This window comes from Pseudoliparis swirei, chromosome 15 (assembly GCF_029220125.1).
Source record: "Pseudoliparis swirei isolate HS2019 ecotype Mariana Trench chromosome 15, NWPU_hadal_v1, whole genome shotgun sequence".
NCBI lineage: Eukaryota > Metazoa > Chordata > Actinopteri > Perciformes > Liparidae > Pseudoliparis > Pseudoliparis swirei.
In genome coordinates this window covers 22,006,155-22,018,334 of record NC_079402.1, presented here as the reverse complement: position 1 = coordinate 22,018,334, position 12,180 = coordinate 22,006,155, and the positions used below count along the sequence as shown (strand labels likewise).

At 48.3% G+C, this 12,180-nt stretch overlaps 1 protein-coding gene across 4 annotated transcripts in view; it reads right to left on the bottom strand.

Moving 5' to 3' along the window:
- LOC130205526 (versican core protein-like) overlaps window positions 1–12,180 on the bottom strand; it is a 39,957-nt gene that overhangs the window by 4,320 nt on the left and 23,457 nt on the right. For 2 of the 4 annotated variants that reach the window (XM_056432953.1, XM_056432948.1), the window contains 4 exons: window positions 10,793–10,906; window positions 10,514–10,627; window positions 2,178–2,336; window positions 1,621–1,703 (listed from right to left, as the gene is read on the bottom strand). In XM_056432953.1, the coding sequence (XP_056288928.1) occupies window positions 1,621–1,703; window positions 2,178–2,336; window positions 10,514–10,627; window positions 10,793–10,906 (470 nt within the window). The remainder of the gene's footprint in view (window positions 1–1,620; window positions 1,704–2,177; window positions 2,337–10,513; window positions 10,628–10,792; window positions 10,907–12,180) is intronic. The other 2 variants (XM_056432949.1, XM_056432951.1) reach the window with 2 other exon arrangements.

Here is a 12,180-nt window from a genome sequence, read left to right as displayed (position 1 = left end):
TTGAAGTGTCATTAGAGGCATTGAAGTGTCTCTAGAGACATTGAAGCGTCTCTAGATGCATTGAAGCGTCTCTTAAGGCATTGAAGTGTCTCTAGATACATTGAAGCGTCTCTAGATGCATTGAAGCGTCTCTTAAGGCATTGAAGTGTCTCTAGATACATTGAAGCGTCTCTAGATGCATTGAAGCGTCTCTTAAGGCATTGAAGTGTCTCTAGATGCATTGAAGCGTCTCTAGAGGCATTGAAGTGTCTCTAGATGAATTGAAGCGTCTCTAGAGGCATTGAAGCGTCTCTAGAGACATTGAAGCGTCTCTAGAGGCATTGAAGCGTCTCTAGAGGCATTGAAGCGTCTCTAGAGGCATTGAAGTGTCTCTAGAGGCATTGAAGCGTCTCTAGGTGCATTGAAGCGTCTCTAGAGGCATTGAAGTGTCTCTAGATGCATTGAAGCGTCTCTAGGTGCATTGAAGCGTCTCTAGAGGCATTGAAGTGTCTCTAGATGCATTGAAGCGTCTCTAGAGGCATTGAAGTATCTCTAGAGGCATTGAAGTGTAGGGTTGGGTACCGAAACCCGGTGCCAATGTGGTACCGGTTCCAATACAACCGGTATTACCCGGACCGAAACGCAACGCACATTTCGGTGCTTCTTTCCGGTGCCTGAGCCGATTGAAATTGAAAAAAACTATTGTTGTGAACTTCTCAGGTGACTCCGCCCCGTCAGCAGGTTACGAGCCTCTCATATGTAACTCTGACAGCGGAGGCCTGCGCCGTGTGTGGCGCACACCAGCGTCAGGCTGGGCGCTACGGGGAGACCGTCACCGGTCCCCCTGAACACGGGGAGACCGATGATGACGAGCAGCCTGAACTCAGATTAGTCTTGCATTCATAAAAGTAGGCCAAGAAATAATAAATTAGCCATTATAACCATGTTTAAGCTAGCGCTAGCTACGAGCATGACAGTCTGCTAGCAGATGTGTTGGTGTCCAGCGGTCCCGGCTGTTTACCCGGTGTTACCGGGAATATAATGACGGAGGAATAAAGACCGTGGGGCGTCACTTTGTTTCAGTGTAACTGGCTGTCAGAAGCAAAACTTTATTTGTCACGTGTCATCTTCAGTCCCTCTGATTGGTTGTTCTCTTTGCCCATCAACACAGTGACAGGATTAACCCTATAAGGTCTGCACATGACAATACATATCACATCATATAATGGAGAACATATATTGTGTATGTTAACAGTCTGATATCCGTTGTGTGTCAGTGCTCCATGATAACGGCTTCTACAGGGAATATGGCCAAAGAGGTTTTTAATGTCCTCATTGTGCGTTTTAAAAAAAAGTATCGGTTCAGGCACCGTTTAGGCACCGGTATCGTTTTAAAAGTACCGGTTTAGCACCGGTATCGGAAAAAACCCAAACGATACCCATCCCTATTGAAGTGTCTCTAGATGCATTGAAGCATCTCTAGATGCATTGAAATGTCTCTAGAGACATTAAAGCGTCTATACATCATTGAAGCGTCTCTAGATGCATTGAAGCGTCTCTTAAGGCATTGAAGTGTCTTTAGAGGCATTGAATTGTCTCTAGAGACATTGAAGCGTCTCTACATTCATTGAAGCGTCTCACCATGGGGTTTCCGTCCGTCCACCTGAAGTCTCTCTCGTACATCTTGTCGTTCAGGCCGAGCCACTGGTAGTCGCTCCCCATAACTGGAGAGGTGAAAACAACTTTAAAGTGGAAAGAGACCATGAAGTGTCGGTCGTAAAGGAGTCCATCACGTCTCCGGTTCCCAATAAACCCAGAGCCTGTTTACATGAAGCTCTCTGTCTGATCTCACTGAGCGTCTCCTGTGGACAGCCTGGTCCTCACGTGAGACGTCTTCATGACTCTGAGACGGTCAGCTTACCAACAGAGGGACGGACAGAGTCTGAATGTCTCCACACATCTTCATCAAAATATTAACAATGCCAAAATACATGAAGCATAGACTTCTATACAACCAGAGGAGTCGCCCCCTGGTGGTCCGGAGAGAGAATGCAGCTTTAACACATGAAGCATAGACTTCTATACAACCAGAGGAGTTGCCCCCTGGTGGTCAGGAGAAAGGATGCAGTTAACACATGAAGCATAGACTTCTATACAACCAGAGGAGCCACCCCCTGGTGGTCCGGAGAGAGACTCACGGTTGACGAGCAGCTGCTCCTCCTCAGACAGGATGCTGGCCAGGTGGGCGCCGTGCAGACGACACTCCCTCTCCGCGGCGTCCCAGGTCCTCCGGTGGCTGAAGTACTTGTAGCAGTGAGACTGAAACTTCCTCCACCCGAATCCACAAACCTCCGTGTCTGCAGGAGGAGCACCCAGGTAAACAATCACAGGTAAACATTCACAGGTAAACAATCACAGGTAAACAATCACAGTGAAGTCGTCCGTGACCAGATTTCTTTCTCTGGATTATGTTCATGAAGACGACCACAGGGTCCAACATCTGAGGAGGAACCAAGGTCTCATTGAACTCTGTTGTTCAGGCCACAGAGAGAGAGGGAGAGAGAGAGAGAGAGAGAGAGAGAGGGCGAGAGAGAGAGAGAGAGAGAGAGAGGGCGAGACCTGGAGGCCTATAGAGAACTGGTTCTGGTTCTGGTTCATCCAGAAGACAAAGGAAACGTTGAGTAAGTTACTCAGATTCACTGAAACACAGCTGCAAATAATCACTGCAATTATCTCTCTCTCTCTCACTCTCTCTCTCTCTCTGCAGAAGAAGAAACTAGAACAAATTGAAATAAAAGTGAGTTAATTATTCATAAACGTGACACGTAGAAATGTCTTCATGGAACATCTGAAGCTAACGAGAGAAACGTGGAACTAATGTGAGAGCAGCCGCCGCCCAGAGCGGCTCACGAGGACCGGGCCGCCACCTGGGTGTGTGCGTGTGGGTGTGTGTGTGTGTGTGTGTGTGCGTGTGTGTATGTATGTGTGTGTATGTGTGTGTGTTTGAGTGCGTGTGTGTGTGCGTGTATGTGTGTGTGTATGTGTGTGCGTGTGTGTGTGCGTGCATGTATGTGTGTGCGTGTGTGTGGGTGTGCATGTGTGTGTGTGTGTGTGTGTGTGTGTGCCTGTGCGTGTGTGTGTGGGGACTCACTCTTCATATTTGTTGTATTTATTGCTCTGATGTTGAGATCTCGGTCTCTTTTCGTCAGTAGATTTTTCCTAAATTCTCAAGTAGTTACCGTCAGATGACTCCTCATCTATTTAACCCTGGTGTTGCCTTTGGGTCATTTTGACCCGAATCAATATTACACCCTCCCCCCGCCTTAGGATTAATTTGACCCCATTCAATGTTTAATGTCGGTGTTCTTTCGGTAGTCAACAAACAAACATAAAGTGCCTCACACTTAAACTTGGAAAACAATATTAATTCTAATAATTTTCTGGAGGTTTTAATTGCTGGCGTCAAATTGAACCCAAAGGGTAAAATATGTTAGTAAATATAAAGGTAACAGGAGGGTGAAACATTGAATCGGGTCAAAATGACCCAAAGGCAACACAAGGGTTAAAGACAACAGTTAAGAATATAAACTTAATATAGTGAATCTAATCTTATCGTATCATAGCATAGTGTCCTATAACGTTTCACCTTGAGGCCTTTCTAGGAGACAGTAGCTCACCTTGAGGCCTTTCTAGGAGACAGTAGCTCACCTTGAGGCCTTTCTAGGAGACATTAGCTCACCTTGAGGCCTTTCTAGAGGACAGTAGCTCACCTTGAGGCCTTTCTAGGAGACAGTAGCTCACCTTGAGGCCTTTCTAGGAGACAGTAGCTCACCTTGAGGCCTTTCTAGGAGACAGTAGCTCACCTTGAGGCCTTTCTAGGAGACAGTAGCTCACCTTGAGGCCTTTCTAGGAGACAGTAGCTCACCTTGAGGCCTTTCTAGAGGACAGTAGCTCACCTTGAGGCCCTTCTAGGAGACATTAGCTCACCTTGAGGCCTTTCTAGGAGACATTAGCTCACCTTAAGGCCTTTCTAGGAGACAGTAGCTCACCTTGAGGCCTTTCTAGGAGACAGTAGCTCACCTTGAGGCCTTTCTAGGAGACAGTAGCTCACCTTGAGGCCTTTCTAGGAGACAGTAGCTCACCTTAAGGCCTTTCTAGGAGACAGTAGCTCACCTTGAGGCCTTTCTAGGAGACAGTAGCTCACCTTGAGGCCTTAATAGGAGACAGTAGCTCACCTTGAGGCCTTTCTAGGAGACAGTAGCTCACCTTGAGGCCTTTCTAGAGGACAGTAGCTCACCTTGAGGCCTTTCTAGGAGACAGTAGCTCACCTTGAGGCCTTTCTAGGAGACATTAGCTCACCTTGAGGCCTTTCTAGGAGACATTAGCTCACCTTAAGGCCTTTCTAGGAGACAGTAGCTCACCTTGAGGCCTTTCTAGGAGACATTAGCTCACCTTGAGGCCTTTCTAGGAGACAGTAGCTCATCTTGAGGCCTTTCTAGGAGACATTAGCTCACCTTGAGGCCTTTCTAGGAGACATTAGCTCACCTTAAGGCCTTTCTAGGAGACAGTAGCTCACCTTGAGGCCTTTCTAGGAGACAGTAGCTCACCTTGAGGCCTTTCTAGGAGACAGTAGCTCACCTTGAGGCCTTAATAGGAGACAGTAGCTCACCTTGAGGCCTTTCTAGGAGACAGTAGCTCACCTTGAGGCCTTTCTAGGAGACATTAGCTCACCTTGAGGCCTTTCTAGGAGACAGTAGCTCACCTTGAGGCCCTTCTAGGAGACATTAGCTCACCTTGAGGCCTTTCTAGGAGACATTAGCTCACCTTAAGGCCTTTCTAGGAGACAGTAGCTCACCTTGAGGCCTTTCTAGGAGACAGTAGCTCACCTTGAGGCCTTTCTAGGAGACATTAGCTCACCTTGAGGCCTTTCTAGGAGACAGTAGCTCACCTTGAGGCCTTTCTAGGAGACATTAGCTCACCTTGAGGCCTTTCTAGGAGACAGTAGCTCACCTTGAGGCCTTTCTAGGAGACAGTAGCTCATCTTGAGGCCTTTCTAGGAGACATTAGCTCACCTTGAGGTCTTTCTAGGAGACATTAGCTCACCTTGAGGCCTTTCTAGGAGACATTAGCTCACCTTAAGGCCTTTCTAGGAGACAGTAGCTCACCTTGAGGCCTTTCTAGAGGACATTAGCTCACCTTGAGGTCTTTCTAGGAGACATTAGCTCACCTTGAGGCCTTTCTAGGAGACAGTAGCTCACCTTAAGGCCTTTCTAGGAGACAGTATCTCACCTTGAGGCCTTTCTAGGAGACAGTAGCTCACCTTGAGGCCTTTCTAGGAGACAGTAGCTCACCTTGAGGCCTTTCTAGGAGACAGTAGCTCACCTTGAGGCCCTTCTAGGAGACATTAGCTCACCTTGAGGCCTTTCTAGGAGACATTAGCTCACCTTAAGGCCTTTCTAGGAGACAGTAGCTCACCTTGAGGCCTTTCTAGGAGACATTAGCTCACCTTGAGGCCTTTCTAGGAGACATTAGCTCACCTTAAGGCCTTTCTAGGAGACATTAGCTCACCTTGAGGCCTTTCTAGGAGACATTAGCTCACCTTGAGGCCTTTCTAGGAGACAGTAGCTCACCTTGAGGCCTTTCTAGGAGACAGTAGCTCACCTTGAGGCCTTTCTAGGAGACAGTAGCTCACCTTGAGGCCTTTCTAGGAGACAGTAGCTCACCTTGAGGCCTTTCTAGGAGACAGTAGCTCACCTTGAGGCCTTTCTAGGAGACAGTAGCTCACCTTGAGGCCTTTCTAGGAGACAGTAGCTCACCTTGAGGCCTTTCTAGGAGACATTAGCTCACCTTGAGGCCTTTCTAGGAGACAGTAGCTCACCTTGAGGCCTTTCTAGGAGACATTAGCTCACCTTAAGGCCTTTCTAGGAGACAGTAGCTCACCTTGAGGCCTTTCTAGGAGACATTAGCTCACCTTGAGGCCTTTCTAGAGGACATTAGCTCACCTTGAGGTCTTTCTAGGAGACATTAGCTCACCTTGAGGCCTTTCTAGGAGACATTAGCTCACCTTAAGGCCTTTCTAGGAGACATTAGCTCACCTTGAGGCCTTTCTAGAGGACATTAGCTCACCTTGAGGTCTTTCTAGGAGACATTAGCTCACCTTGAGGTCTTTCTAGGAGACAGTAGCTCACCTTAAGGCCTTTCTAGGAGACAGTATCTCACCTTAAGGCCTTTCTAGGAGACAGTAGTGTAAAGAATATATATTATAGCTTAGCATAGCCTAGTAGTGTATTGTGCATAAATGTTATGTGTAAAGTGGAAAAACACTGGACGAGAGTTAGAAACATCAGCAGGGCATTCCGGCGCCTGAACTGATCAAAGAAGATAACAGTGACACACGAAAGAACTTTATGCACCAACGCTCACCCTAGATTTGAATAGAACAAAGCAACTCACATGAACAGGAGAGCCACAGAGACATTTACTGAGCGCAGATAAGATAAGGAAAGGTCCAGCTTTGACAATTAATATCCGGATTCAACCACAGCCCTCTCTCACACACACACACACACACACACACCGACACTGGCCCTTTGTAAATATCCTGGGAACGACCTTCTCGCCACAGCGCATCCCACCTAGGAAGAGATAAGACTATCTTAGAAAACTCCCCAGCTCAGTCAAGGAAGCTACATGTGAATTCCATCTTCCTTTCTCACACTTTCACAACATATGCACTCATTGGCAGACGAGAAGAACCAATGAAGGAGCGACAACGGCAGAGGCAGAGGAACAAGAGCCAATGAGAAAACCCCACCCCCTTATCTCCTGACCAATCAGAACTGGTCCTTTCGGCTATTTAAAATGGCTGCACACTCTGAACCGTCGTCTTCTCTCCAGCGCTGGGGCCACTGGTCCCAGCTGAGGAGGGGGGTCCATGCATGATGTCTACTTGTATCCTGAATTCTGAATAAAACGCTAACAAATGTAACGTAGAAGTCTACCGCTGTTTTTCCCAGTGAGTACCGTCCAGGTGGTGTGTCGCTGTCCAACTCCAACAGTAGCTCACCTTGAGGCCTTTCTAGGAGACAGTAGCTCACCTTGAGGCCTTTCTAGGAGACATTAGCTCACCTTGAGGCCTTTCTAGGAGACATTAGCTCACCTTGAGGCCTTTCTTGGAGACAGTAGCTCACCTTGAGGCCTTTCTAGAGGACAGTAGCTCACCTTGAGGCCTTTCTAGGAGACAGTAGCTCACCTTGAGGCCTTTCTAGGAGACATTAGCTCACCTTGAGGCCTTTCTTGGAGACAGTAGCTCACCTTGAGGCCTTTCTAGGAGACAGTAGCTCACCTTGAGGCCTTTCTAGGAGACATTAGCTCACCTTGAGGCCTTTCTAGAGGACAGTAGCTCACCTTGAGGCCTTTCTAGGAGACAGTAGCTCACCTTGAGGCCTTTCTAGAGGACAGTAGCTCACCTTGAGGCCTTTCTAGGAGACAGTAGCTCACCTTGAGGCCTTTCTAGGAGACAGTAGCTCACCTTGAGGCCTTTCTAGAGGACATTAGCTCACCTTGAGGCCTTTCTAGGAGACAGTAGCTCACCTTGAGGCCTTTCTAGGAGACATTAGCTCACCTTGAGGCCTTTCTAGGAGACATTAGCTCACCTTGAGGCCTTTCTAGGAGACAGTAGCTCACCTTGAGGCCTTTCTAGAGGACAGTAGCTCACCTTGAGGCCTTTCTAGGAGACAGTAGCTCACCTTGAGGCCTTTCTAGGAGACATTAGCTCACCTTGAGGCCTTTCTAGGAGACAGTAGCTCACCTTGAGGCCTTTCTAGGAGACATTAGCTCACCTTGAGGCCTTTCTAGAGGACAGTAGCTCACCTTGAGGCCTTTCTAGGAGACAGTAGCTCACCTTGAGGCCTTTCTAGAGGACAGTAGCTCACCTTGAGGCCTTTCTATGAGACAGTAGCTCACCTTGAGGCCTTTCTAGGAGACAGTAGCTCACCTTGAGGCCTTTCTAGGAGACAGTAGCTCACCTTGAGGCCTTTCTAGAGGACAGTAGCTCACCTTAAGGCCTTTCTAGGAGACAGTAGCTCACCTTGAGGCCTTTCTAGGAGACAGTAGCTCACCTTAAGGCCTTTCTAGGAGACAGTAGCTCACCTTGAGGCCTTTCTAGAGGACAGTAGCTCACCTTGAGGCCTTTCTAGAGGACAGTAGCTCACCTTGAGGCCTTTCTAGAGACAGTAGCTCACCTTGAGGCCTTTCTAGGAGACAGTAGCTCACCTTGAGGCCTTTCTAGGAGACAGTAGCTCACCTTGAGGCCTTTCTAGGAGACAGTAGCTCACCTTGAGGCCTTTCTAGGAGACATTAGCTCACCTTGAGGCCTTTCTAGAGGACAGTAGCTCACCTTGAGGCCTTTCTAGGAGACAGTAGCTCACCTTGAGGCCTTTCTAGGAGACAGTAGCTCACCTTGAGGCCTTTCTAGAGACAGTAGCTCACCTTGAGGCCTTTCTAGAGACAGTAGCTCACCTTGAGGCCTTTCTAGAGACAGTAGCTCACCTTGAGGCCTTTCTAGGAGACAGTAGCTCACCTTGAGGCCTTTCTAGGAGACAGTAGCTCACCTTGAGGCCTTTCTAGGAGACAGTAGCTCACCTTGAGGCCTTTCTAGAGGACAGTAGCTCACCTTGAGGCCTTTCTAGGAGACAGTAGCTCACCTTGAGGCCTTTCTAGGAGACAGTAGCTCACCTTGAGGCCTTTCTAGAGGACAGTAGCTCACCTTGAGGCCTTTCTAGAGGACAGTAGCTCACCTTGAGGCCTTTCTAGGAGACAGTAGCTCACCTTGAGGCCTTTCTAGGAGACAGTAGCTCACCTTGAGGCCTTTCTAGGAGACAGTAGCTCACCTTGAGGCCTTTCTAGGAGACAGTAGCTCACCTTGAGGCCTTTCTAGGAGACAGTAGCTCACCTTGAGGCCTTTCTAGGAGACAGTAGCTCACCTTGAGGCCTTTCTAGGAGACAGTAGCTCACCTTGAGGCCTTTCTAGGAGACAGTAGCTCACCTTGAGGCCTTTCTAGGAGACAGTAGCTCACCTTGAGGCCTTTCTAGGAGACAGTAGCTCACCTTGAGGCCTTTCTAGGAGACAGTAGCTCACCTTGAGGCCTTTCTAGGAGACAGTAGCTCACCTTGAGGCCTTTCTAGGAGACAGTAGCTCACCTTGAGGCCTTTCTAGGAGACAGTAGCTCACCTTGAGGCCTTTCTAGGAGACAGTAGCTCACCTTGAGGCCTTTCTAGGAGACATTAGCTCACCTTGAGGCCTTTCTAGGAGACATTAGCTCACCTTGAGGCCTTTCTAGGAGACAGTAGCTCACCTGAAGGCCTTTCTAGGAGACAGTAGCTCACCTTAAGGCCTTTCTAGGAGACATTAGCTCACCTTGAGGCCTTTCTAGAGGACAGTAGCTCACCTTGAGGCCTTTCTAGGAGACATTAGCTCACCTTGAGGCCTTTCTAGGAGACAGTAGCTCACCTTGAGGCCTTTCTAGAGGACAGTAGCTCACCTTGAGGCCTTTCTAGGAGACAGTAGCTCACCTTGAGGCCTTTCTAGGAGACATTAGCTCACCTTGAGGCCTTTCTAGAGGACATTAGCTCACCTTGAGGCCTTTCTAGGAGACAGTAGCTCACCTTGAGGCCTTTCTAGAGGACAGTAGCTCACCTTGAGGCCTTTCTAGGAGACATTAGCTCACCTTGAGGCCTTTCTAGGAGACAGTAGCTCACCTGAAGGCCTTTCTAGGAGACATTAGCTCACCTTGAGGCCTTTCTAGGAGACAGTAGCTCACCTTGAGGCCTTTCTAGAGGACATTAGCTCACCTTGAGGCCTTTCTAGGAGACAGTAGCTCACCTTGAGGCCTTTCTAGAGGACAGTAGCTCACCTTGAGGCCTTTCTAGGAGACAGTAGCTCACCTTGAGGCCCTTCTAGGAGACATTAGCTCACCTTGAGGCCTTTCTAGGAGACAGTAGCTCACCTTGAGGCCTTTCTAGAGGACAGTAGCTCACCTTGAGGCCTTTCTAGGAGACATTAGCTCACCTTGAGGCCTTTCTAGGAGACATTAGCTCACCTTGAGGCCTTTCTAGAGGACAGTAGCTCACCTTGAGGCCTTTCTAGGAGACAGTAGCTCACCTTGAGGCCTTTCTAGGAGACAGTAGCTCACCTTGAGGCCTTTCTAGAGGACAGTAGCTCACCTTGAGGCCTTTCTAGGAGACATTAGCTCACCTTGAGGCCTTTCTAGGAGACAGTAGCTCACCTGAAGGCCTTTCTAGGAGACAGTAGCTCACCTTGAGGCCTTTCTAGGAGACAGTAGCTCACCTTGAGGCCTTTCTAGAGGACAGTAGCTCACCTTGAGGCCTTTCTAGGAGACAGTAGCTCACCTTGAGGCCTTTCTAGGAGACATTAGCTCACCTTGAGGCCTTTCTAGGAGACATTAGCTCACCTTGAGGCCTTTCTAGGAGACAGTAGCTCACCTGAAGGCCTTTCTAGGAGACATTAGCTCACCTTGCTCACAGAGCCGTCCTGAGTAGCTGGGCAGACAGAGGCAGGTGAAGGAGCCCACTGCGTCCACACAGGTGGCTCCGTTCAGACAGGGGCTGGACCGGCACTCGTCCTCCTCTGCACACGCACAACAGCAGTGTGTCACGCACCTGTCAGCACGACGCCATTATACATGTGTGTGTGTGTGTGTGTGTGTGTGTGTGTGTGTGTGTGTGTGTGTGTGTGTGTGTGTGTGTGTGTGTGCGCGTGTGTGCGTGCGTGCGTGCGTGTGTGTGTGTGTACCTGCTGCACAGTGAGGCCCAGTGTATCCAGGTGCACAGACACAGATCTGCTGTGTGTGTTTCTCGTAGCAGGAGCCTCCATTGAGACACTCGGAGGAGGCGCAGGGCAGGAGATCTAAGAACAGCACATCACACTTTAACCAGCACCGCCTTCACACTGGTTAACAAGGCTTACGATATTTTATTAGTTCATGAGGACAACGTGGACCTCTGACAGACCGTCTCCCAGAAATGTTTTTAGATTATGAACCAGTAAGATCGTCTGGTTCTTTTTAGCCGTTACGCTCCAACAGCCGTCCATGAATTAACTAATTAATTCATTTATATGTATTTCATGTACTTATTTTATAACTTTATTTGTATATTTATTAGGGCTGGGCAACGATAAAACAAATTAATCGCGATTAATCGCATGATTTCCCTGATTAATCACGATTCATCGCATTTGTATGCGCAAAATTCAATAATTAATTCAAAAGTAGTGTATAGCGCACTTCTATTTGAAATGTTCTGCCATATGAATGAAAGTGCCATAACATGTGTTGTCCCTGTTAGAGTGAGACACCAGAAAACACTTTCAGTGCAGTTTGTCAATTCCTAGAACTTGACACTTATTTTAAATGTTCTGCCATATGAACTAAAGTGCCATAAAATCTGTCAGGACATTGTCCAACGCAGTTATCTAGAGATACTGTGACAGAGCGCTGGAGACTGTGAGCGAAGCAGGGACGTGATCAAAGGCAGTTGTCTCGCAGTAGCGATCATCTCTGTGCTCAGTGTGGTGACTTTATTTGACACATTCCACTGCTGTGCAACTTCAGTAAAGTGTCCCGCGCACGTTTCAGCATCATGTCTCCTCTGTTTTCATCAGTCAGGGCGTGTGAATGCAGCGCCCACTTCTCATCAATATAATGCACAGTAACTCCGAGGTAATTGTGGTTACCGAGTGATGTCCAGTAGGGTGACCAGATTTGAGTTTGTGAAAAAGAGGATACTTCGTCTCAGGGGGGGGGGGGGGGCTGAGATTAAACATCTCTCTTGTTCTGCCTGTTTTGTGATATACATGCCTAAAAGGTGCCTAATATTTCTAGACTGAAATAATATAGGCATTATAATTATTATAACTATGAGGATTTTTTAGTTGCCTATTTTGTGGAGCCCCTCAGGACTTTGTGCCCTCCGCACAGCGCGTAGTGCGCTTTGGGAGCGGCGGCGCTGGTCGTAGTTTATAGCATGCCGCACAAACAACAATGAACTAGTGGAGGCGGCAAGGTGCTCCGTGTTGCCAGATTGGAGACGGTGAAGTATCGTACCAAAGGCTCAAAATGGTTGTATTTGGAGGATAATTATCGTGTATCTGGCAACCCTGAGATCGGTCGACCAATGACT